A 25,994-nucleotide genomic window follows, 5' to 3' on the forward strand; every position below is an offset into this window, starting at 1 on the left:
GGGATTCATACCCTCGGCAGTCTGGTTGCAAGTCTGTGCTCTTAACTCCTGTGCTATGCTGCCTCTCACGTACTCGGCACATGAACGCGTTTAGGAAAACAGAGGTTGCAGCTATAAAGTGCCGCTACGGCACGAAGGGCCGAGTTTAATAATGCCAACGCGTGCAACCAAAATCAATCCGCCCACTGCAAACAGAGCCAATGTTTCTTCTGGGCTCTCATCTGCGGTACTCTCAGGTGAGAAAGTTGATGCTAATGTGAAGCTTAGGGTTCAGGACAGTAACTAAGAGATTTCATGAGATGTGCGACAGGACTTGAAAAATAAAAATCCAATTCCCATCCTCATCCCTCTCGGCCACTGCTCAAAGGATCTCTAATGTGCAATCAGAGGAGCCGCTGCTGGCGATTCTTTGCGGAGCCACAGTCCTCACTACCAGGCTCACTGAGAAAGAAATCCGTTTGTAAGCACAACACACACGACTTTTTTCTTACTAATTTAAATGTTAAAGTCTAAAATGTTTTCAGAATTGATTTTTTCTTCCATGACGGACACGTACAATTGACTGAACTATGGAGCACATTCAGCCCAGGGCCAAAGCCTAAGAGTCCAGAGAAAGGTCTCCAGACACCTCCTCAAAGGGGAGAAGGCCACAGAAGGTCTTGCAGCGCCAAAGGTCCAGGACCAGACGCTGACACCGCCCTCAGCAAGGGACGTAATAGCCAGGGAGAGGGGCTGGCTATGGCCCAGCCAAGGCCTGTGCAGTTCTAACGCATGCGCGTGCACAGCGCTGGCCGCTGCCCTCTGAATGAGGAGCAGCTTCCCTGCCTGGGACGCTCATCTTCTGTCTACAGGCTTTCTTTCCACAGTCATGACAGTGGCAGGTTGTTGTCACGTGCCATTGGGTTGATTTTGAGTTATAGCGACCCCATGTGACAGAGAACTCTCCCATAGGGTTTTCTTGGCTGCAATCTTTAAGGAGATCACGAGGTCTTCCTCCGGTAGAGCCTCTGGGTGGGTTTGAACCGCCAACCTTTTGGTTAGCAGCCAAGTGCTTCACCGTTTGCACGACCAGGGGCTGGAAGGTCGACGGTGGCGTTACTGCAGCGTGGTGCAGACCAAGGGCAGGACTGGAAAGCATTTCCAGAGCTCAGTGCAGAGTCTTTCACCGCTCAAGAAACCCACTTCCCACCATCTCCAAAACATGGCAGGCAACAGTTAAGAGGAGAAATAAAAGACTCTTTATTGCTACTTCTTACCCACGCGGTCTCTGACCTTAGACCCACAGAAAAAAAAACCACTGTCAACCCCAATGGTAGAATCCCACACTTGTACACCACTGCTCACGGAAGGGGAACTAGGTTTTGGAGCCAGGACTGGACTGGACTGGTGTCTCCTAAGTAAAAGCACTTCAGGGTGTGTTCCCTGCACAGCCAATCCTCCTTTTTCATTTCGGAAATGGAAGCTGAGAGGCCAGAGGTTCCAGGAAGGGACCTGCCTGAGCACCCCCCACAGGAAGTCCAAGGCAGAGCTGCTCCAAGAACCTGGGACTGGGGGTCTCTGCCCTCTCCCACCAGCTCAGGCCAGCTTCTCCATCCAAAGACTTCAGAGAGGACAGGTGACAATCCTCCATTTGAGACAGTACTTAGCATTATGCTTTCATTCAATTGGGAAATTTGGCTGCAGGGTTTAATCTTAATTACTTTCCCTTATCTATTTCCCTCTACACTGGGTCCCAGCATAACTCAGGGAGGGACCTCACCACAGCCCCCTTCTAGCCTGGGGCAGGGGATGGGGCCGCCACCAGACAGTTTACCCCAGTTGCCCTGGGACAGCCCCAATTTACATCCGCATGCACTTTCACTCTCAAAAGGGTCTCAGTTTAGATAATCAATCCTAACAGCTCTGGGGGCTCCCAGCATCAGACCACGCAGTGTGATGGGATGGAGAACGCACAGGACTAGAGATGAGGAGAGCCTTAGTCCTGTCCAAGAAATCTGGGGGCAGATATTGATGGCACACACACGCACCAAGACTGTGCTTGGCAAGTGTGAGAAACACCACGGTGGCCAGCTGGTGGGGCTGGACTACAGAGGAGCATGAAGAGGGAGAAGAGGTCAGAGAGGAAGGCACGGCCTCACCGACCGGAAGAAGGACTTTGTTGTTTATTCCAAATGACATGCAATGCCACAGTATTGTGGGCAGAGGTCTAACAGGCTCTGATTTATATTGTAACAGGACCACTTCACAGCTGTCTGGAGAAAAGACTGAAGGCGGAAAGGCGTGGGAACAGGAGGCTATTATGACATCTGTGTGAGGGATGACGGCAGCTTGGACTCGCTGAAGTCGGAGGAGTGAGTGCATTTGGATCTGTTTTTAAGGTGGAGTCAACAGCACGCAGGGTAGAGGAAGAGAAGCCAAGGATGATTCCCAAAGGTTTATCACCTGGACAACTGGAAATACGGCCACGTGTGTCATGAGATGGAGAAGAATGAGGGAAAGGAAATCAAAAAATTCATTTTGGGCATGCTATATAGAGCCCGGCTGCTAACCAAAATGTTGGCAGTTCGAATCCACCAGCTGCTCCTTGGAAACCCTATGGGGCAGTTCTACTCTGTCCTATAGGGTCACTATAAGTTGGAATCGATTCAACAGCCACAGGTAAATTTGAAAATACCCTTTCTCCACCAAAGCGCGCCAGCCCATCTGTGTACTAGGAATGGGTTTACCGACATGCCTGAGGCTTTGATCCTCTCAGCCCCTGGGCAGCTGCGTAGCACCTGAGGCAGCCTGCATTGGCTGGGTGGGGTGGAAAGGTGCTTGCACTAGAGGGCCACGGTCTGGGTTCTGGTCTGGGCTTCTCTTCTCTTGGCCTCAATTCTGCATCTGTGAAATGGGCTGGGGACTGTGGACTGCTGGTTTTTCTGAGGGACTTTCTTTTCCATGGGAGAGGCTCAGAAAATACTTGTCCACACTGAACACTTTCAATCTTCCCAGCATCTCTGAACCAGGGAAAATGACCGCCTTTTCTCTGAAGAACAAGGAACTGACTTAAGGTCACTTCACTAGTAAGAAAGAGTCAGGCCTTGAACCCACACTTTCCAACCTCATACACCCTGAGTATCAACAGTGACAACAAGCCACCACTTCAGTGAGCACTTACTCTGTGTTGTTTACTGGGCCAAGCATTTCACAGGCAAGATCTCATCCTCACTTCAACCTGCAAGGTAGGTATTATTATCCTCATTTTTCAGCAGAGGAAACCAAGGCTCTGAGAGGTTTGCATAACTTGCCCAGGGTCACACAGCATAGAAGGTAGCAGAGCTGGGATCTGAATCCAGGTCTGCAGCCCAGGATTATTCTCCTCACCACCTCCTACCACCTCTCTGCTGCTCTGAGCTAAAGATGAAGGCTGAGCCAGCAGATAAGCCATCCCCAACGAAGCAAAGCTCCCTGGGGTCAGTACTGTATTTTCTTAAATGACAAAACCACAGGTGGGCCATCTCTCCACATCTGCTGCTCTAATTCACACTCTGACCATGTGCTCAACCCAGAGAGCCACTCTGAGGACACAAAGTGAGGCTTTTCTCACCCTCCTCCTATGAAGGAAAATAAGTGTCAAGAAACCCTGATCTCTCAGTGCAACTACTAACAGGCTGGCAAGGTACAGCTTCCCCTCTACCTGGTAACCCGCTCCGACTCATAGCGACCCTATAGGACAGAGCAGAACTGCCCCCTCATGGGGTTCCCAAGGAGCAGCTGGCGGATTCGAACTGCTGACCTCTTAGCAGTCATAGCTCTTAACCACTGTGCCACCAGGGCTCCTTCTACATGGTAAGAAGACGATTCTGCATAGTTGGCGGACCCATCTGATATGATCTAGAGCCCTGATGTGTGAGTACACTAATATCCATGTTGTGGCCAGGTAGACAAGAGACACTCAGGAAAGATGGAACTCACACAACACAATCACGGAGACTCTGGGCTAATGGGGACCTTTAAGGTATGCCAATGATCACTGCGAAAAGGCCATTAAACTGCTTAAACCTCTTGAGCGACGGCACCCTCACTACCTAGAGGCAGCTCATTCTGTTTTTAGAATCACACGCATCTAACCCACTCCCCTCATTTAGAGAGGAAAAAAGAACCATAGGCCCCATTCTCAGAAGCATGAGGTCTTCTCTACTTAATTATTTTCTTTCCAAATAACAGTCTTTCAAACAGGCTGCAAAGTGGTAGCCTGTGCGCTAAACCTGACTGGCAGGTGCATTTTATTTGGCACAGATTATATTTATAGTAGATGTAAAAATCCTTATTTCATGTAAAAATCCATAACTCCAGCTTCTCTTAAAATGGAAAGATTCCACAAGACTGGGCCCACATTTCAACAGGGCTGCAACTGGCCACAGGAGTCCCTAGGTGGTGCAACGGTTAAGTGCTTGGCTGCTAAATGAAAGGTTGGAGGTTCGAGTCCACCCAGAAGCACCCTGGAAGAAAGCCCTGGCAATCTACTTCCAAAAAATCAGTCACTGAAAACCCTATGGAGCACAGTTCTACTCTGACACTCGTGCGGTCACCAGGAGTGCGCTCTATGGCAACTGGCTGCAGTTGAGAAGCAGATGTCCGTTTCTGATCGATATACAAGCTCCAGTTTGCCACAGTCCCCTCCACTCTCTTTAATTTAGATTCAATTTAGACAACCCTACCCACTGCAGTCGATTCCATTCAGACTTACAGCGACCCTATAGAACAGAGTAGAACTGCCCCATAAGGTTTCCAAAGCTGTAATCTTTGCAGGGACAAAGATGTGGCAGTTTGCTTCCATAGAGGTTACAGCCTTGGAAACCCTATGGGGCAGTTCTCTGTCCTACAGGGTCGCTATGAGTCTGAATCGACCGACCGCAGCAAGTTAATCTTCACAGGAACAGATCGCCAGGTCTTTCTCCCGCGGAGCCACTGGGTGGGCTCCAACCGCCAATCTTACAGCTGCAATCTTAGCAGCCCAGCGCTTGAGCGCTTAAACGTTGCGCCACCAGGGCTCCTTTAGGATTATTCCACTGGGCCCTAGAGCATTCAAGGTTGACACTCCCTTTTTAAAAACTGTCAGGCCAACAAAATGCATTTAAAGAGGGTCAGGGGATTCGAACCCGAGTCACTGCATCACTGCCAAGTGTGACCGGGAGCTGTGCTGGGCGACTCCGAGGCCTCTGCAAGGCAGGATCGGGTATGACCTGGCCTGGGGCAACCTGACAGGACAGGTGAACTTCCGGGCCGCCTGGACCAGACAGCGGCGGCCTCGGGACCCTGCCCGACTCTGCCCCTCACGCCTGTGGGCCGGATGTCCTCCTCTGCACCGTGGGCAGCGATACCTACCTGGGGGCTGGCGGGGCTCGCGCGGGCTGAGAGGGGACTGAGCCCTGCACGGTGCCTAGTCAGAGGGCACGCACCTCGCTGACCCAAGGCAGAGGTTGCAGGTCCAATGACATCGGTGGGCACCCCGCACCACGTGCCCACGCCGCGGGGACAAGGAACACTCCAACCCCGGAGCGTGGGACCTCCCTCTGGGTTCAGCTGGGAGCCCGCGCATGCGCGCCGACAGCCAGGTCACGGAGCGGGCGAGGCGGAGGCTGGGCGGTTCGTACCACTATGCAAAGGGGTGAAGTAGCCTTGGAGGGAAGGAAGGAGAAGAGAAAAAGAATTTGGTCCCGAAAGAGCCACGAAATGGACTTAATTCTGAAAATTACGGCTCTGGAATCCAGCTGAGGCACTGGGGCTGGCTTCGGCTCAGCTCTGAGTTTCTTCGCAATCTCCCATCCCACCCGTGGTGAGTGGGTCGGTCCGGAAAGTCAGGGGCGTGGACGTTGCTCAGACGCTGTGCGTGGGGAGGCAACATGGCGTCCAGGTCCAAGAGGCGTGCGGTGGGGAATGGTGCTCCGCGGCCGCCGGGCTCCCAGCTCCAGCGCGACGAGGAAGAGGAAGATGAAGTCGAGGATGAGAAGGAAGACAGTGACGAGGAAGACAGTGACGAAGAAGACGACGAGGTCGTTGACGAGGTGAGCAGCACCCGCTACCCCAGTTTGTTTATATCCGGGAAGAAACTGGGGCCGTCAAAGCCATGTGGAAACTGTGTGAGCTGCTTGGAGGAGCGGCTTCGCCGTCCCCGAGAATCTGGAGGCAGAAACTGGGGATGATAACTTCTTACTGAAGTCCCACTTCAGTCTTTTCCACACTGCAGCCACAGTGATTATTCTCGAAACACCTACCCTAGCCTTGTCATCCCACCTCCATCCCAAAAGAAGAACCTGTCACAGCAAAAGGCATGAATTGTTTTCCATAGTTCTCAGGCCAAAGCTCCAAATCCCTCATAGGCCACCAAGGCCCGCCAAGTTTGTCCTCTGCCTAACTCTTCCGCAGCTCTGCACGTTCACGCTCCACGCTTCAGCCACACTAGCCCGATTTCAGCTTCTACCCTGTAGGCATACAAAGGAGCCCTGGTTGCCAGTGGTTAAAGTGCTCAGCTGCTAACTTAAAGGTCAGCGGTTCGAACCCACCAGCTGCTCCATGGGAGAAAGATGTGGCAGTCTTCTTTCATAAAGAGCACAGCCTTGGAAACCCTGTGGGGCAGTTCTTCTCTGTCCTGTAGGGTCACTATGAGTTGGAAAGGACTCGAGGGCAATGGGTTTTTTTTGTTTTGTTTGTTTGTTTTTTTATTGTACTTGAGGTGAAGGCTTACAGAACAAATAGTTTCTCATGAAACAGTAGTACACATATTGTTTTATGACATTGGTTAACAACCCCACAACATGTCAACCCTCTAACTTCTCAACCTTTTTTTTGGTGAAAATACACATAGCCAAAGATACACCATTTCAAAAATTTCTACATGCACAGTTGAGTGATATTGACTACGCTCTTCCAATTGTGCTGTTATTCTCACTTAAGATGAAGGCTTAAAGAACAAAATAGTTTCTCATTTAACAGTTACTACACATGTTGCCCTATGACAATGGTTAACAATCTCACAACACATCAACAATATCCTTACTCAACCTTGGGTTCCCTATCACCAGCTTCCTTGTCCCCTTCTGACCCTTGTTACTGGACTACTGTACCTCGTTAGTCTCGTTTGGTTTTACGGGGCTGTCCACTCCCCGGCTGAACGTTGAACCTCAGAGATAATTTCACCACTGAGCTAAAAGGGTGTCTTGGGGCCATACTCTCTGGTTTCTCCAGTCTCCTTTAGGCCAATAAATCTGGTCTTTTTTTTTGTGAGTTAGAATTATGTTCTGCATCCTTCTCCAGCTCTGTCCAGAACCCTCTGTTGTGAACATGGTCAGAGCAGTCAGTGGTGGTAGCCGGGCACCATCTAGCTGTACTGGCCTCAGTCCGGTGGAGGCCTTGGTAGCTGTGGACCATTAGTCCTTCGGACTAATCTTTTCCTTGCATCCTGTTCTCTTCGTTCTCCCTTGCTCCCAAAGGGATGAGACCAGTGGAGTATCTTAGATGGCCGCTCACAGGCTTTTAAGACCCCAGACACTACTCACCAAGGTAGAATGCAGAACATTGTCTTTATAAACTGTGTTATGCCAGTTGAGCTAGATGTTCCCCAAGACCATGGTCCCCACAGCCTCGAGGGCAGTGGTTTTTTGTTTTTGTTTTTAATTAGGCATTCAATGGTCTTAAGGGTCATCCAGCCCTAATTATTCATTCAACAGATATTAAGTACTTAATGCCAGCTGTGGAGCCCTGGTGGCGCAGTGGTTAAGAGCTCAGCTGCTAACCAAAAGGTCAGCAGTTTGAATCCACCAGCCACTTTTTGGAAATCCTGTGGGGCAGTTCTACTCTGTCCTATAGGGTTACTATGAGTCATAATCGACTCGATGCCAGCAGCTTTTGAATGCATAACAGGGACCTCAAACTTAACCCATCCAAAGCAGAGCTCGTGGTCCACGCACCTCCTCTCCTAGTTTTCTCCGTCTCTGTAAAGAGTCCTCAAATGCATCAGTTGCTCAAACCCACATCTTGGGAGTTAACTTTAATACCTCCCTTTTCCTCACTCCACATCCAGTCCATCACTAAATCCGGTTCGTGTCCCCATACTTCTCATTGATTCTACAACCATCACAGTCCACACATCATTGCTCAACAAATGTTTTTTCAATGATGTCCCTTCTAAATTACTTACCCTTTCTGAATCCTATTCCCTTATCTGTAAACTGAAACAAACATCTACCTGACAGGGTGATTGGAAGAAGTGAGTGAGAGGACATAGGAAGCATGTGGGGTAGTGCCCAGCACACGGTAACCGCTTAGTAGATTGTTTTTTCCTCCCCTTTGCTATTGACTTGACTCTGACTCATTGCAGCCCCATGTGTGTCAGAGCAGAACTATGTTCTGGGGGGTTTTCAATGGCAGGTTTTCAGAAGTAGATCACCAGGCCTTTCTTCTGAGGTGCCTCTGGGTGGAGTTGAACCACCAACCTTTCAGTTAATAGCTGCACGTTAACCCATTATTACATCGTTATATAATATATAGTAATACGCTTATTTCATTTTGCTTGGATTTCATTTTACTTGGATCCACAATCAATGCCTATGGAAGCAGCAGTCAAGAAATCAAACGACGTACTGCATTGGGCAAATCTGCTGCAAAAGACCTCTACAAAGTGTTAAAAAACAAAGGTCACTTTAAGGACTAAGGTGTGCCTGACCCAAACCATGGTATTTTCAGTTGCCTCATATGCATGCGAAAGCTGGACAATAAATAAGGAAGATCAGAGAAGGTTTGATGTTTTTGAATTATGGTGCTGGTGAAGAATATTGAAGATACCATGGACTGCCAGAAGAACGAACAAATCTGTCTTGGAAGAAGTACAGCCAGAATGCTCTTTAGAAGCGAGGATGGTGATACTTCGTCTCATGTACTTTGGACATGTTATCAGGAGGGACCAATTCCTGGAGAAGGACATCATGCCTGGTAAAGTAGAGGGTCAGTGAAAAAGAGGAAGACCCTTAACGAGATGGATTGACTCAGTGGCTATAACAATGGGCTCAAGCATAGCAAATGTTATAGATTGAATTGTGTCCCCCAAAAATGTTTATCAACTTGGCCAGGCCATGATTCCCAGTATTGTGTGGCTGTCCACCACTTTGTGATCAGATGTGATTATCCTATGTGTTGTAAATCTTAACCTCTATGGTGTTAATGAGGCAGGCTTAGAGGCAGTTATGTTAATGAGACAGGACTCAATTTACAGGATTAGGTTGTATCTTGAGTCAGTCTCTTGAGATATAAAAGAAAGAATATAGCAGGAGGATGCTGACCTCATACCACCCAAAAAGAAGAGCCAGGAGAACAGCGCGTCCTTTGGACCCGGGGTCCCTGTGTTGAGAAACTCCCAGACCAGGGGAAGATTGATGACAAGGACCTTCCCCCGGAACCAACAGAGAGAGAAAGCCTTTCCATAGAGCTGGCACCCTGAATTTGGACTATGAACCTCCTAGACTGTGAGAGAATAAATATCTCTTTGTTAAAGCCATCCACTTGTATTTTTCTTACAGCAGCACTAGATAACCAAGGCAGCAATGATAGGAGGATGGTACAGGACCAGGCAGTGTTTGGTTATGTTGTTCATAGGGTCACTGTGAGTCGGAACCCACTCGACATACCTAACGACAACAACAGACGCTCTTATTATTTCCCACTTGCAGATTCTGTGATGTGCAAAGTACAGGGGAGAAAAGGGTGAAGAAGGAGTGAGGCTGGAGGGGGAGGATATGGAATGTGTGGATGCAGGCTCAGGGGTGAGGCTGGTGTGGGCATAGGATACATCCTCCTGTGAACAGAGCCTTCCCTTACAAATCAGCTCTTTACGTTGCCCCCTTGCCTTGACTATGGCCTCACCACTTTCCGCTTAGAAGGACTTTGGCTATTTTGCCAATTTGGGTTATTCCAATCAATGTTGCTTGCATTAACATGGGTAATCTTTTATCAGACTGCCAAAGATTAAAATTGTACGTAATAACCATCGTTGACAATAGCTTAGGGAAATAGTGACTCATATATACTCTGGGTGAGGGAGTATAAATTGGTGCATCTTTTTGGAAGGCAACTTGACAATATCTATCAAAATTTAACATGGATATACTCCCTGATTCAGTAATTCTGTTTGTAAGAATTCACCGCCCAAAGAGGATAATAATACTTGCTCTTCCAGGCTCTCTGCGCTTTTTGTTAACTCATTTAATGCTCACATCAACCCTGGGAAGTTAGGAATTATTATTCCCATCTTACAACCACGATGACACAGCAGGCTAACTGAAAACAGCGTGTGTAGTGCATCTTTTATGTGGGGGAAGGAAGAAACAAAATATATTTGATTACGTGTAGAAAGCGTCTCGAAAGGATAATTTACTACTGACAGCGGGAACCTCTGGAGAGTGGAGGGTGGGTAACAAGGCTTTTTTTTTTAACTTTATAGTCCTTGCACTCTGTCTTAGTCATCTAGTGCTGCTATAACAGAAATGCCACAAGTGGATGGTTTTAACAAAGAGAAGTTTATTTCCTTACAGTAAAGTAGGCTAAAAGTCCAAATTCAGGGTGTCAGCTCCAGGGGAAGGCTTTCTTTCTCTCGGCCTTCTCATCAGTGTTGCCCCAGACTAGGAGATTCTCAGCACAGGGACCCCGGTCCAAAGGATGTGCTCTGCTCCCAGCACTGCTTTCTTGATGGTATGAGGTCCCCAACTCTCTGCTTGCTTCCCTTTCCTTTTATCTCTTATGAGATAAAAGGTGGTGCAGGCCACACCCCAGGGAAACTCTCTTTATATTGGATGTGACCTGGGTAAAGGTGGTGTTACAATCCCACCCTAATCCTCTTTAACATAAAATTACAATCACGAAATGGAGGCCAACCACACAATTCTGGGAATCATGGCCCAGCCAAATTGATACATTTTTTGAGGGACATGATTCAAACCATGACACACTCTTTGTAGTTTTTACCATTGGCATGTATTACTTTTTCGACTGAAAAATTTGTCAGAGCTTCTGGCAGAGCTCCCTGTCCTCAAGCCGTGCTTAGTGCTCCCTCTCTTCATTTTCTGAGCACTTTACAGATCCACAACCCATTCCCTGATGTCGAAATCCCACAAAGATTAGTTTGAAAGTTCAGTCTGCCTCGGATGATTTTTGAAACAAGATGGTGTGTAAGAAGGAGGTGCACATGGTTATGTAGTGCCCTGAAGAGACCGAGGGAAGGTGCGGACGGCTCAGCGGCGGTAGAAGTGGTTATGCGAACCTCAGGGAAGAGAGACGGGGACAGTGAACGGTGAAGAACGGGTGGGCATGTTTAGTTAGGGTTCTTGTACATGGGTGATGAGGGCTTTTGTTTCTTTTGTGCTTAATAGCATCCCATTGGAGGTAGGCAGAAAGGGGAACTTGTGATAAGGATTCCAAGGTATCTTGTAGACCCCAGGGGTGGGAAGGCAGCTGGGCTCAGGAATCCCGGGGTCCCTGGCCCTGGAGTGCTGTAGAGAACGCGAGAGGTCCTTCTCAGTTTTCATCTCTGCTTTATGTTTCATTTACTCTTCTCTCTCTCTCGTATTTTACTCTTCTTTTAAATCCAAAATATTTGGTTTTCTTTTCCATTTTTACTCCATATAGCAGAAAATGGGAAACACCAACAGCTTCTGACATTTTCACTCAAGACGGCAACCAGTCTGTGATGCGTTCAGTCATGATGCTAAAGTCTAAATCACCTTGGGGGTGAGGTGCAGGGGGTGAGAGGCAGGGTTCTGATTTACAAACATGGCTCCTTCCGTGGAAACCATGTGGATGGGGGGGCCCATACCAAGGAACCAGGTGTCCATTGGTGTCCATTGCAGTCACGGTGCTGTAATAGCCTGGGGTATGGACAGGCCAAAGGCTTCTGTATAGACAAGGAAAAAACACTAGAAGCAGAGCATTATTTAAAGAGTGTATTTATTTCTAAGGAATAAATTCGAGACCTGAACACTGACAGTGTGTTTGGTTTAGTCTGAGCCTGTTCAGACATCTCCCCCTCCCCCCAGGTTTTGCTGTTCACGTGACCTGGCTTCAGAGAGGTGGGACTTGAGGTCCGCAGGACATGATATCCAACGGCCAAGGGACTGTTCAAGTAGATCCAGAGTCAGGATGGCAAGGCAACAAAAGTGGGTCTGATTTCCCTCTTTGACCCCCTCAAGCTAAGATCCAAGTTCTGGAAGCTGGAAAACTTGAAGTGTGTAAATGTTCTATTTAGTCATTGTCACTCCTGTACGACTCAGAGCCCTCAAGGACTAGCTTGTGTAGTGTTTAAAAGCATCTAAGCTTTCGTTTTTGGCATGAAGTAGCACTTCCACTTATTTCTGGGATATTTCAGCGGCATCTTTTCTTAGGTTCTGTTGTTGTTTTGCAGAGAGAGGTCAGGAAGCCCAGCCACACACACCTTCCTCTGGTCCCTTCTACCCGCCATGTTTCCTCCTGCCTCAGGGCCTTAGCATGTGCTCTTCCCTGTGCCAGGAACTCTCTTGTTCTCAGTGCCCTGCTCGAGTGTCACTTCCCTCAGGGAAGCCTTTCCTGACCCTCCTGCCTGGCCCCGTTTTTTAAGCCGTTCAGCGCTGTGCATCTTTGTTTTATAGCATGCGTTGTTGTAACTTTACATTTATTTCCATGAATATTTCCTTAATGTCTATATTCCCGCCTAAACCATAAGTTCCTTAAGAGCAGAATCATTAATGATTGCTTTGCTTACAACTTTATCTCGAGTGCCTGGCACAGTGCTTGGTACTTGGTGAGACTCAGTGACTATCTGCTAAGTGAATGGGCCCATTAAAAAAAAACAGCAAACTCATTGCCGTCAAGTTGATTCTGACTCACGTAGCCTCAGATCCATGGGCTACATCAAGCTCCAGGCAATTCCAGGTACTTTTGAAGTTCTTTTCTCACCTTTATTGCAGACCAGTAAATAATAATTTCTTCTGTATGGCTGCTGTGACTGTTTCATCAAGGGCAGACCTCAGGAGTTAGACTGGGTCCTGCTGAGTGAGGCTTTTGTGTAAAATGAGGAAATGGTAGGAAGGAGCTTTGTAATCTAATCTGTAAATAGAATCTACAGATGGCAATTTTGGTGATGTTTGCCAATTTCAAAATCTAGACATTTACAGTTCTTAAGTTTTAACCTTTTTTCGTCCTGCCCCTTCTGTGTCATCTTCTGTGGATGAACTAATAGGTAGGGAAAGAGCCAGAAAGAATGGAGATGGAGGAAAAAGAAACAGACGATCCTCAGAGTGGAAAATAACGTCGGAATTAGCTTAGACCATTGTGAATGACAACTATTTTGTGTGTTACTTATAGGAAGTGAATGTTGAATTTGAAGCTTATTCCATCTCAGATACCGATTATGACGGGATTAAGAAATTACTACAGCAGGTATTGTCTTTTACTTTTATATATAAATTTGCTCTTCTCAGACAATCCATTAAACATAAGCTCTCTCAAGTTTCATCCTTTCAGAATTACCGTTTCTATCCTCTCTGCCTGCCTTGGAGGAAAGAATTGCCTCTCTTCTTTTCGAGGGCTAACTCTTCTCTTGGTGCTTTTGCTCCCAGACCCCTTCCTCTGATTATTTAAATATTCTGTGTCCCAAAATACCCTTCCTTTTGTCTGCTAATTACTTGAACACTATTCTGTTTTTTTCATGTTCACATCCAGATTTTGTGGGGTAGGGGAATTCTTACAGAACAGCCGTCTAATTGACTACACTGTCCGCTGCTACAGAACTGATGCTTGCTGCATCTGCTTTTTCCTTCACCCCAGATACTGTGGCTCGGGTTCTCTGCCCTTCAGAGCCTCCTGGGTCCTAGTCCCCAAAGTCTTTGAGCTCATGTCCATCCTCCTCTCTCTGTCCTCCATGCCCTCTGGATTACCACTGTCACCCTGTCCCTGAAGTTCTGATACCTGTAGCTTCTGGGGCTCTCCTGGGCCTCCCTCTTTCCTCTCTGGATTGCTTTTCTAGGTCTTCTTGGTCATTTCATTGAGATGTCATGATTTTTATTTTAATGTAGAAATTAGAAATTTTATTGGAAATCATACTTTGATTTAAACCTAAAATATTTTTTTCTCCTTTTAGCTTTTCCTAAAGGCTCCTGTAAACACTGCAGAGCTAACAGATCTCTTAATACAGCAGAGCCACATCGGGAGTGTGATCAAGGTAAGCAGGACAGTGTGCTTATTCCATCTAGCCTGCTAATAGCCGGCAGGCCCAAAGTGCAAGTGTGGCTGTTCTCTGGCGTTTGGATAGGAAGGAAGTGTGACTGGAGGAAGGGAGACTAGTTAGAGGGCCGTGGCAGCAGGCCAGGTTATTAAATGCAGTGATCCAGGCAATGGCAAGGGCAAGGAGAGAAGTGGGCTGCATCAGAAGACATGTAGGAGACGGAATCTGAGGGGCTTGGTGAGTGACTAGTGTGAGAGTGAGGGGAAGGAGTCAAGGGTAACTCCCAGGTTTCTGGCGTGGCCAACCAGGATAGCAGACATGGGGGAGGATCAGATTAGGAGGGGAACACGTGTTTGGATTTGCACATTTTGAGTTTGAGGTGTCTGTAACACATGCAGACAAGATACTGAGCAGCAGCTGGAGCCCTGGAGAGACCTGGGCTGGAGGTGGGAGACTTGTGGGTTTCAGCGGATCCATGGTCATTTAAGTCATGCAAGTGGTTGAGTTAGCCCAGGGCGGGCAGGAGACAGGCCCTGCTAGCTCAGCATTCATTGGGTGACTGAAATAAGCAGAGGCTGCACTGGCTCGGAGGACTGGCCGGAGTGGTAGGAGAGGAGTCGGTAGAGTGTGGCGTCACGGGAGCAAGAGAAGAGCGAATTTGAAGGAGGAGGAGTCCTTGTGCGACGTAGAAAATCCAAGAAAACAGGACTGGCTGACTCCTGGCTCTGCCTGTGTCACCTGGTGACGCTCGGTTTCCCGTTGCTGCGTGACAAGCTGCCTGCCACACCGTGCCGCAGAGCAGCTGCAGCCGTTTCTGTGCTCCTGTCTGTTGTCAGGGTGGAACTCGGGGGATGACTGGTGTCTGCCCCGTCACACGCACTGGGAGGCTCACTTCGGGGTTTCACTTTCAAGATGGCTCACTCACACAGCAGGCATGTTGGCACCGACTGTGGGCGGGCGCCCCGCTGGTGTTGTCTCCATGGGGACCTCGCCACACACTGGCTGGGGTCCAAGAGCAAGCACCCCAAAAGAACCCGGAGGAAGTGTGCGTTTTTATGATGGTGCCATTTCTGCTGTTCGTTGATCAGCACAGACACAGAGGTCTGGCCAGGTTCAAGGGGAGGGCACGCAGACCCCGCCCCTCCGTGTGTCTGCCCTCTGTGGAAAACACGCTCTGCCCTGGTGGCCTTGACCTCTCTCTTTGCCTTCTCCCAAAGCGAGGACGATGCCGGTTCCCACCTCAGAGGGCTGGTGCTGAAGGGAAAGCGCTCGGAGCACTGTCTGCCCGTGGCAGGTGGTGTGCGAGTGCAGCTGCTTCTGTTGGGGTTTTCTCCTGTTCTCAGTACCTGTTATCTAGCCGATGGTAAAAAAAACAAAACAAAAACTCTGCTTCAGTCTAATGTCCCACTCCAGTTACCTCACTTTCAGCCAGAATTCTTGAAAAATACTTTGTGTTCACAGTCTTCCCTTCCTCTCCTATTCATTCTTCAAACGCTAATCCGACGTTTACCCCAGCGCCCACTAAAGTTCTGAAACTCCGAGAGTCGCCACCATCTTTGTGAAGTACAAGGTGGAGTCAGCCACTTCATTCTGAATGTTGTTTTTCTTAGTTCATTTTCTTTCTTGCCCTGTTTTTTCTTCCCTCGTGCCCAGGTGGCAGGAAGTAAGTGAATTTTACCTGAAACGGTGTGTGGGCCCTCAGAAACAGGCAAGGCCTGGCTCCAGGCAGATAGTTTAGAAAACAGTCTGAAATGGGTAATTTCATGAGGCTTTATCTGTTCTGGATTTATGAGACTCTGGTAAAGGAAAACGTCTCAAGAATCTTGTAGAAGATGTTAGGCATACACTTGAGAACAGGATGAGGTCACCCAGAATGTCAGAAGAGGAACTCATTCAAGGGACGGCATGATGAGCTGGGCACACAGTGTTTAGCATGGAGTGCTTTTCCTCAATGGTGACAGTAAAGCAAAGATTTGCTTTTGAAAAGTGAAAAGACAAATGAGACCTGGGTTCCAAGACTTGGTATTATAGTTCTTCCCAACCAAATATAAATCTAACTTTTTCTTTTCTCTCTTTTTAAAATAGCAAACGGATGTGTCAGAAGGCAGCGATGATGATGTGGATGTTGATGAAGATGAGATTTTTGGTTTCATCAGCCTTTTAAATTTAACTGAGAGGAAGGTAGGTGTCACTGGGTCCCATCATTAGTCTAAAACCACTTTTATTTAACTCACGATGGAGGTGTCTTTTGAATCAGTGATGAGGAGCTGTAAGGGTATGTGCTGTTCTGAAATCTTGCTGTAATCTTTTTTCAGTATGAAGGTGTGTTTTCCTATTTAATTTTATTGTACTTTAGGTGAAAGTGTACATAGCAAATTAGTTTCTTATTCAAAACTTTATATGCAAATTGTTTTGTGACATTGGTTGCAATCTCGCAGTGTGTCAGCGCTCTCCCCCTTTCCACCCCGGGTTCCCTGTGTCCATTTGTCCAGTTTTCCTGTCGCTTCCTGCTTTCTTGTCTTCGCTTTTGAGCAGGGATTGCCCATGTGGTCTCCTATACTTGATCGAACGAAGCAGCATGTGCCTCACAGGTATCATTGTTTTATAGGCCTGTCTGATCTTTGGCTGAAAGGGGGACTTTGGGAGTGGCTTCAGGGTGTCTGCTGGCCATAGTCTCCGGGGTTCTTCCAGTCTCTGTCAGACCAGTAAGTCTGGTCTTTTCCGTCTGTGTGTGTGTGTGTGTGTGTGTGTGTGTGCATTTGATTATTGTTTTTTTAACCCGCTGTGTCTGGGACCCTCTATTGTGATCCCTGTCAGAGCCGTTGAGGGTGGTAGCCGGGCACCATCTAGTTCTTCTGGGCTCAGGCTGGTGGAGGCTGTGGTTCATGTGGTCCTTTAATCCTTTGGATTGATGTTTTCCTTGTATCTTTTGTTTCCTTCATTCTTTGCTCCGGTTGGGATGACCAATAGATGTATCATAGATGGCTGCTTGCAAACTTTTAAAACCCCAAACACTACTCACCAAAGTAGGATGTAGAACATTTCCTTTATGAACTGTGTTATGCCAATTGACCTAGATGTTCCCCAAGACCATGGTCCCCAGGCCTCAGCCCCAGTAACTCAGTCCCTCAAGGTGTTTGGATGTGTCTAGGAAGCTTCTTTGACTTTGCCTTGGTCAAGTTGTGCTGACTTCCCCTATGTTGTGTGTTGTCTTTCTCTTCACCGAAGTTAACATTTGTCTACTATCTATTTAGTGATTTCAGCTCCCCGCCCATCTCCTCCCTCATAACCGTCAAACATTGTTTTTTTCTATGTGTAAACCTTTTCTTTAGTTTTTGTAATAGTGGACTCATACAGTATTTGTCCTTTTGTGATGGACTTATTTCACTCAGCATAATGCCTTTGAGATTCATCCATGTCGTGAGATGTTTCACGGATTCATCATTGTTCTTTATCGTTGCATAGTACTCCATTGTGTGTATGTACTATTGTTTATCCATTCATCTGTTGATGGGCACTTAGGTTATTTCTATCTCTTTGCTATTGTGAATAATGCTGCAGTGAACATGGGTGTGCATATGTCTATTCATGTGACGGCTCTTAATTGTCTTGGGTATATTCCTAGGAGTGGGATTGCTGGATCGTATGGTATTTCTATTTCTAGCTTTTTAAGGATGCACCATATCGTTTTCCACAGTGGTTGTACCATTTTACATTCCCACCAGCAGTGTATAAGAGTTCCAGTCTCCCAGCAACCTCTCCAACATTTATTATTTTCTGGTTGTTCTGATTGGTGCCAGTAATGTTGGGGCGAGATGGTATCTCATTGTAGTTTTGATCTGCATTTCTCTAATGGCTAATGAGTGTGAGCACTTCCTCATGTGTCTGTTAGCCCCCTGAATGCCTTCTTTGGTGAAGTGTCTGTTCATAATCCTTTGCCCATTTTTTAATTGGATTATTTGTCTTTTTGTTGTTGAGGTGTTGAAGGTGTGTTTGTTTTATTTTGAATAATTTGTATCCAGTTACAGTCAGGTGCTCCCTGTGGTGCAGGGAACCCTGGTTTGCTTTTCAGTAACTTGTGTTCTGATGTCGGCGTTGCCCCAGGAGCTGGTTCTGTGCTGGGTCAGCTGGTAGCTGCTACCTGTAGAGTGTGGATCCCGGAAGGATGCCTTGCTCTCTGAGGTCGAGGGCACTTACTGACCTTCCTTTGTGTTTTGATTCATCTCTTTTTATTGACTCGCTGAAGAGTTCTAATAAAAAGTAAACCAGCTGCTTGTCCTCCTCAGAAGGTGATGCAGGCTATGCTTTAATTTTTTCAATGAATTTTCCAGTTACTTCCCTCTGTCTTTATGGGATGGATTAGCGACGCAGCTGCGGTGTGTGCGGGTGTTGGTCAGAACCGTCCCCTTTCCCCTGATCGTGGGCTGCGGCGTACCCAGACGTTGTCCCTTTTGTGGAATACCTAAGCAGTCTACGCTGGAGACACACAGTGTTTTCAAGGCTGTGGCAGGAAACTGCCGGTACCCAAGATGAAGAGTGCCAGCTCTCACTGTGGATTTTCCTCCTGTCAGAGAGCCTGTGATCAGAAGCAATCCTCTCTGCTTTCTAGGGGACCCAGTGTGCTGAGCAGATTAAAGAGTGGATTCTGAGCTGCTGTGACCAGAGCGGGGAAGAGAGCCTGGTTGAACAGCTGGACAAGCTGCTCCGTGACACCGCCAGGCCCGTGGGTTTCCTCCTGAGTGAAAGATTCATTAACGTCCCGCCCCAGATCGCCCTGCCCATGCACCAGCAGCTGCAGTAAGTGCCCTCCCTGAAGGGCCTCTGAACAGCGGCCTGTCCCTGGTGCGCTCAGAGATGTGGGTTGAATGGAATATGTAGATAAAGAGTTTTAGCCTTGGTGTAAGCAACAGCTCTGTGTGATGGGAGTGGGAGAAACATCCTGTGAGGAACACAGATAATGAAGCGTTGGCGTTTGAAAGAGTTAGTTATTTGTGACAATAATCTTAAGGGTGATGCTTTTAAATGTTTAAATGGTATAAAAATAGATGCATTTCACATAAATTAATATTTTACTCCCTGTTTGATCAAAGCTTTTCACCCTCTTCCCAGGTGGATTTCTGTAACTTGAATCAAACGCTGAACGATTACAGTGACAAGAACAGAATGCAGGTTCTAAATTCCGTTGTCGTTTTTGTAAATAGTGGAACCATAGTCCTGAGCCTGCCTCTCAGGCGTGTGTTTTAATGGAGCAGTTTTAAGTTTATAGAAATATGTTAAATGTAAGAGGAGCCATGAATCTCAGAGCCAGCCTGAGTGGAAGTGAGAATTGGCCTCGGCTGCGCTTTGAAATGGAGGCGGAGAGAGCATAGGTGGGCCCTCTAGTTTTCACAGAACGTTGTTTCTCGGCGGTCAGCGCAGCTGTGCTGTGGCTCCCCTTCTGCTTTCTGTAGGAAGGTCATCACAGTCCGGAAACCTTAGTGTCTCCGTTTTCCTCTGTAGATTCACCGCTTCTTGATTTTACCGCGTTCTCCGTCTCAGCTGCTACGCCTACTGCACTTGTGGTGCCATAAGCTAGTTTTTCCCCTCATCACCTGGAGCTCACGTTTATTTGGTTTAACAGGGGAGTGATCTGCTTTCTCCTGTTCTTCTGTTAAAGAAAACCGAAGTGGGTTGTTCTCTGGGTTTCTCTGCATTTTTGTTTAGGGGCAGCGGGTGCGCAGGGTCACATGTGGTTGGCCCAGGCATCACTGCCATGAGCTGTCGTGGGATCACTGCAGGACGTCACGGAGTGACGCGGTGATTACATTCTAGTGACTAGGACTGTTGTAGTCACACGCTGTAGTGACACTGGTGGCCAGATGCCTGTCAGTTGAATGTTCATTGCTTTAAAAAGTTCAGATTCTCAACTACATTTATCTTCTGAACTGGCAGTGATGGTATGCTGAGTGAATTTGTGACTCACCCGTGAGTCGCTGCATATCCACAGCTCTAAGGATAACTCACCAGAACCTGAGATTCATCATACTGTTTATTATAAAAAGTGGTGCCAGAATCAGTCCAAAGTGCAACCGACTGGATAAATAAAAATCGTTGCTTTAGGAGTGTCCAAATCTAGTGTCCGTGCATTCAGCCTGTGTGGCCCCGATCCCACTGGGCGACTGGTTTTCCCTGAGCTCCGGTTTATTGATGACCTGACCTGGCCAGCGTGTAAACGTGTGTGTGTGTGTGCCTTGCAGGAAGGAATTAGCGGAGGCGCACAAAACTAACAAGCCATGCGGGAAGTGTTACTTCTACCTTCTGATTAGTAAGACATTTGTGGAAGCAGGAAGACACAGCTCCAGAAAGAAACGGAGCAACCAGAAGACAGACGGGTTAATGTTTGCAAATGCAGAGGAAGAATTTTTCTATGAGGTGAGACCATCGTCGCATGTATTTCTGCACGTGTAAATGAGGATTTTCTTGACAGTAAAGATTTCTGGCTCTCCCGTTCTATGTCAGAGTCTTTCACGCGCAGCTGCTCTGATTTTTGTGTGTCCGCAGTAGCTAGCAGCTAACGGTGGCTGGCACATAGTCGGTACTGAAAAAATTAGTCACCTGCCCCCCACTATTGGTGGTGCAGGAGGAGAGGGGCAGCTAACATGCTCACGGTGAGTAGGCATTTCTGACCCATTTACTATGAGATCTGAAATTGAGTTCTGGAACCACCCATGAGGTGGACATTAGCCTGGTCCACAGATGTGGACACTGAGTGAGAGGTTAGATAGGGTGTCTGAGGTCCCGCGGTCGGTGCGGAAGCTGGGCTGCTCGTCCTTGGTGCTGGCCTGCGCACTGCTCCGGGCCCACCGTCAGCGGGCGTCTTCCGCTCGGTGGGATCGCCAGCATTTTCTTCCTGTGAAGTAACGTGTAGCAGGGCGGACAGCAGAGTACCAGAGAGTGCTCCTCATGCCATCCTCCTCTGCAAGAGTCTGGACGTAAACCCGAGGGAGCATGTTGTCCTGGATTGGCTGGATCACTTACTGTTTGTAAGATTTCCACTGAATACTGAAGCACTACACATTCAGCTCTGTCCTTAATTTCCAGAAAGTGAATTTTAAAAATAAAAAAATTTTCCTCGATTCTCAGCACCTAAGGCAGACCATTTAGGGAAGTGTGCGTGTCTGAAGGTGGCCTGGTTATACAGATTCCCTGGGCTTTATATCAGAGAAGCGGCTGGGAAGTGGAAAAGTCAGAAGGCTTTCCATTAACTGTCAAATTTCAGTCTTCACTTGTCTTGTCACAAGGTTATATTGAGAATTAAAGTGAGATCATAAATGAGTGACTTCCAACAGTATGTCAGTGGTGGCAGTACGAATGACACTTAGCTGCTGATTCACCTTTGAGCAGTGGGACAGCTCTGTCCGTGCCCCCACGTAGGTTAAGAACCTGTCTGGTGAGTGTTTTATAATGTCTGCCTCGATGTCCCCCTTGAGCTTATTTTATTCTGAGAGTTTTGCTTCTGTTACCTGAGGCTCCTGTTGAAATAATGCCTCACACGAGGAAGTCTTTGTTGTAGACTAAATGAGTTTTGCCCTTAGGTCGCCCGAGTTTCTAACCCATGGTTATTTATTTGGTTTAGAAGGCAGTCCTGAAGTTCAGCTACTCGGTGCAGGATGAGAGCGACACGTGCCTGGGGGGCAGATGGTCTTTCGATGACGTCCCGATGAAGCCCCTGCGCACAGTGATGCTAATCCCAGCCGACAAGATGAGCGAGATCATGGATAAACTGAAAGAACATCTCTCTCTCTAACCCACTTCCCACGGACGGTGAAGGGCTTCCCTTTGTAAAATTAGCAGAAAACTCAGTGGAGATTTACTGAAAAACTCACGACTTTATTCAGAGTAAGGTCTACAAAAAGTAGGGTTCTGCCACCCGTGTCTGTGACACGCTTACAAAATGTCTTTGTTTTTTGCATTTTGGTCAAATCATGAATGGTTGATTAAAAACTTTTTCAATAAGAAGAAAAACATGCAGGAGTAATTTGAAGAACGCAATAAAAAGTTTTTTTTTTTTTTTTTTGGAAAAATAATATGCAGTGTTATTTTTCAAGACTCCTCTGGTGTGGGTGTGATATCCTTCTTCACATTAAATACCTGCACGTCAACCCAGGGCCCAGGGGTCTCGGCACCTTTGGGATCCTTATTGCACATGGGGCTTCTGTGTAGGGCAGTCATGAACCATCACTGGAGGACGCACCTTTGTTCAGCAGTAGCTTCCGGACACTTCTCACACAGGTCTTGTTCCTTTGCCGTGGCTGGGATGGGTGACAGGTGACCCATTACTTGCTGTAGAATATCCTTACTTTCACTAGGAGGCAGATTACTGAAGTAGTATTGTGGTGCCAGTTGCATAAATCTGTTTGTTTGGAAAAAAAAAATTTTTTAGTGAGATACACCAAACATTTTGTCTGGGCACTTACCGGCCCTGGAGAACCTTCTTGGAGCTGGTATTGGATCTGAACTTGTTCGTGTTTAGTCTGCCTTTGTAGAACAAATACTTTGTGTGGTCCAGTGGCATTTCTAGAACCAGCTGGCTCCTCCTGTATCTCCATGCAGTGGAAGTGATACCCATCCTCAAAGCACTAGTAGAAACCGTATTTCCCCCAAGACCTATTACCGTATACAGGGATCAGATCATATTCTTAGGAGAACTTTGAGTGGGTAATAGAGTATTTTTACCCTTTCTTACCTCATTACTAGTACTATCCCACACCTAGCTGCTTGAGGCGGGCACCTCTGAGTTACTTTTATTTAAGCAGTAGTGGTACCTTCCAGGTGGATCCAGAATCAGTACTGCAGACGCCTCCATACTCATCGCCATTCTCACTGCCCCTACCATCCATTCTGCACTAGGCAGGCTGACCGATCTTTACACGTGTACAGAGAAGGTAATACTCTTGCTTTGTACTGCCCTTAGGATAAAGTCCAAACTCTGCGTGACCCACAAAGCCCTCCACCCTCTCGCTCCTGCCTGTCTTCTCATCTTTCCCACCCCCATGCCCCACTGGGCTCCAGCGCCAGTGGCTTCTTTGTTCCTGGAAGATGGTGATGCTCTGTGATTCTCGAGTCTGTGCTCTTGCTGCTAGCACTGTGTTCCTCCTAAGATGGCTCGTACTTTGTTTTGTGTGTCTACACTGCATTCTCTCCTCAGGCTGTGATCTCCTCAAAGGCAGGAACGTTTCTTAGGTATCGTCCACAGAGCCCTGCACTTAGTAGGTACTCAAATACTGCATCGTAAATGGAGACTGTAACTGACAAGTGTAATACAAACCGAATCTGTCATTTAGCCCTACACGTGTGACTTCCAAAGGAGCCCCTCTCCCTGCAGGGAACGTACAGCTCAGGAGAGGTGGCTGAGGTAATCCTGATGCAGTTGTTCTCCGAGATGCTGAACTTGTGGAAGAGAACCCACTCCGGCATCTTCTTGGTGAGAGAGTAGCCGGAAAGGGGATGCAGCTGAGCCACCTGCTTGTGCGTCAGCATCAGGTAGTTGCCCGACCCGTCGACGTCACGCGCAATCTACAAGGCGGGGTTTGCAGGGAAAGACTGCGTTATATGGACATCGATACGCAAAAACGGTCACCCAGAATATTCCCAAGGATTTCATGCAGAATACTTAGAACTATAAATCTGCAGCCCAAGTTTCCTATTTCCAGATAGAAAAAAAACAAAAGCCATGAACACACTGTGCCCCAGACTGAGACGGTGGTGAAGATTTCCGTCATTTCAGTGATGTCAGGGCAGCACGCTAAGACCAGGCAGCTACGAAGGTTAATGTTTTGTCCAGAAGTAAAAACTAGCATGTTCCCAGCATTTTATGGATATATTCTCCAATGTCAAGTGCTTTACACTTGATTTAGGTCATTTAGTCCTCACACAAACCCTGTGGTGGAGGTGCTTTTCTTTTCCTTACAGATGAGGACATCACACTAAAACCTCGTTTTCCTCTGTTACGAGTGCTTTAGAGATTCTTTGGGAAAACCACAGTACTTCTCGTCCTGTGACATGAACAGCACCCCCACTTCTGTAACATGCTTTCACTGGGGGGCTACGTTAGTCAGCCTTTGCCATGGCTTTTTTTCACTGGGCCTTAGTATCACCAGTTACAGCTGAACTAATTCACCAGACAGGTGAGATGGACTATATCTGAGGTTCAGCCAGAAAGAGTAGCTATTTTAACAGCTTTCCCTGTAACAAGAAAGATCTTTTGTCCTTTTGGACAAAGATAACATATTCTGACTAGGTCCTTTCAAGGGACATATGTTTAAATACCAAATCTTTAATAACATAGGGGTTTTAGTTCCATTTTTAGAAGACGCTGACATCAATAAAGGGGTCATCCTGAGCGAGAGCCCCTGGCAGCCCGCCTGGGCCAGGTGAGACCACAAACACCACGCTGCTTGGCTTCGGCCGCCCTCACCTGCATGAAGTAGCCAGACAGAAGAGCTTTCTTGATGTTCAGGATGTTCTCCTGTGAGCCAAACGCGGGCTCCGCATAGGGCAGCTCGATCCGCTTGATAATCTCTAGGAGCTCAGCTCGGACAACATCCGCCATCCTGAGCGCAGAGACGTGGAGGAAGTGGCTATGACACCAGCTTTCAACACAGTCTGGGACGGAATGGAGAACACAGGTGATTTAAGAGTGATCTGTCGTGAGCTGAGGGCCCAGCCAGCAAGGCACCTGGCCGTGTACTCGCCTTACCTAGAAAGGCGGTCACGTGAGGGAATGGGGGGAGGGCAGCAGGGACAGGGATCTGGTGGCAGCCAGATGGGCTATTCCCGGCCCTGTGAGGATGGGAGATGGTGCCAGCTGGCCATACTTAGGCCAGTGGTTGAGGGTCTGTGATCTCGTCCGCGGGAAGCGGCACGTCCCTGGTGCTGACCGCAGTCTGTGATTACCATAATCCAGGTGCAGAGGGCAGAGCGGATGGTCTGCAGAGTGACAGTGTCTCGTGTATAGAGCAAGGGCGCACGCACCCACATTCAGTCAAACTGGGAGGGAAACACTTCCAGTGTGACTTCTCTAATCCACAGAATGGCTAAGAGAAGGCTCACTACTACCCGGTTTGGGAATTCATTGTTTACAGTTAAGCTCATCTACCTACCCTAGCTGCGAATTTTATACTAAAATTCAGTCACCTGGATCGGCTTGAAGTTATCCTTTCTTGCCTCCTATAATTATTTAAGGTGGACCTGAGTTCAGCCTTGACCTGGGAACGCACACAACCTTGGTACAGCAGGCAAAGACCCTCGCTCAACCTGTCCCGTCCGCTCACCCTGTCCCTTCCGCTCAGGCCGACTGAGCAGCAGGAACACGCACTTGCACCAGCGGTGCCACCCACCCTGCTTGCCCTCAGAGGGCGCTGCCCCCCAGTGCCCCGTGCGCTTTCTGGCTCCGCTGGCAACATTCTTCTCTGCTGGGAAGTCCTGACGCCTTGCTCTCCATACTCCCTGCTGCCTTCCAACTTGCTGCTGGCCTGCTTTTCACACCATCTGTCACAGCAAAGGCACTAAAAGATGCTTCGTAGAAAGTTAAAGAGAGACCATTTCTCCTCTTAGGAAGGGCACCCCTCACTGGCCACCCTGCTTTGGGGGCCCTGACGTCTCCTCTTAGAAAGGGCAGCCCTCACTGGCCACCCAGCTTTGGGGGCCCCAACGTCTCCTCTTAGGAAGGGCACCCCTCACTGGCTGCCCAGCTTTGGGGGCCCCAACGTCTCCTCTTAGGAAGGGC

At 47.9% G+C, this 25,994-nt stretch overlaps 2 protein-coding genes across 2 annotated transcripts in view; one reads left to right on the plus strand and one right to left on the minus strand.

Moving 5' to 3' along the window:
* The first annotated feature begins 5,881 nt into the window (after nt 1-5,881).
* Nucleotides 5,882-22,261, plus strand: BCCIP (BRCA2 and CDKN1A interacting protein). The gene is made up of 7 exons (XM_004374929.2): nt 5,882-6,050; nt 13,369-13,443; nt 14,144-14,224; nt 16,313-16,408; nt 18,837-19,024; nt 20,464-20,638; nt 21,843-22,261. Exons 1-7 carry the CDS (start codon nt 5,889-5,891, stop codon nt 22,011-22,013), a joined length of 948 nt encoding a protein of 315 aa, XP_004374986.1. The 5' UTR covers nt 5,882-5,888; the 3' UTR covers nt 22,014-22,261.
* A 7-nt stretch (nt 22,262-22,268) lies between these two features.
* Nucleotides 22,269-25,994, minus strand: part of DHX32 (DEAH-box helicase 32 (putative)) — a 38,097-nt gene continuing 34,371 nt past the window's right edge. The window contains exons 9-11 of the mRNA XM_023730054.1: nt 24,684-24,871; nt 23,601-23,782; nt 22,269-22,619 (exon numbers count right to left, since the gene is read on the minus strand). Of these exons, the coding sequence (XP_023585822.1) occupies nt 22,445-22,619; nt 23,601-23,782; nt 24,684-24,871 (545 nt within the window). The 3' untranslated portion in view covers nt 22,269-22,444. The remainder of the gene's footprint in view (nt 22,620-23,600; nt 23,783-24,683; nt 24,872-25,994) is intronic.

The sequence above is a fragment of the Trichechus manatus genome, unplaced genomic scaffold (genome assembly GCF_000243295.1).
Source record: "Trichechus manatus latirostris isolate Lorelei unplaced genomic scaffold, TriManLat1.0 scaffold00031, whole genome shotgun sequence".
In the NCBI taxonomy this organism is placed as follows: domain Eukaryota; kingdom Metazoa; phylum Chordata; class Mammalia; order Sirenia; family Trichechidae; genus Trichechus; species Trichechus manatus.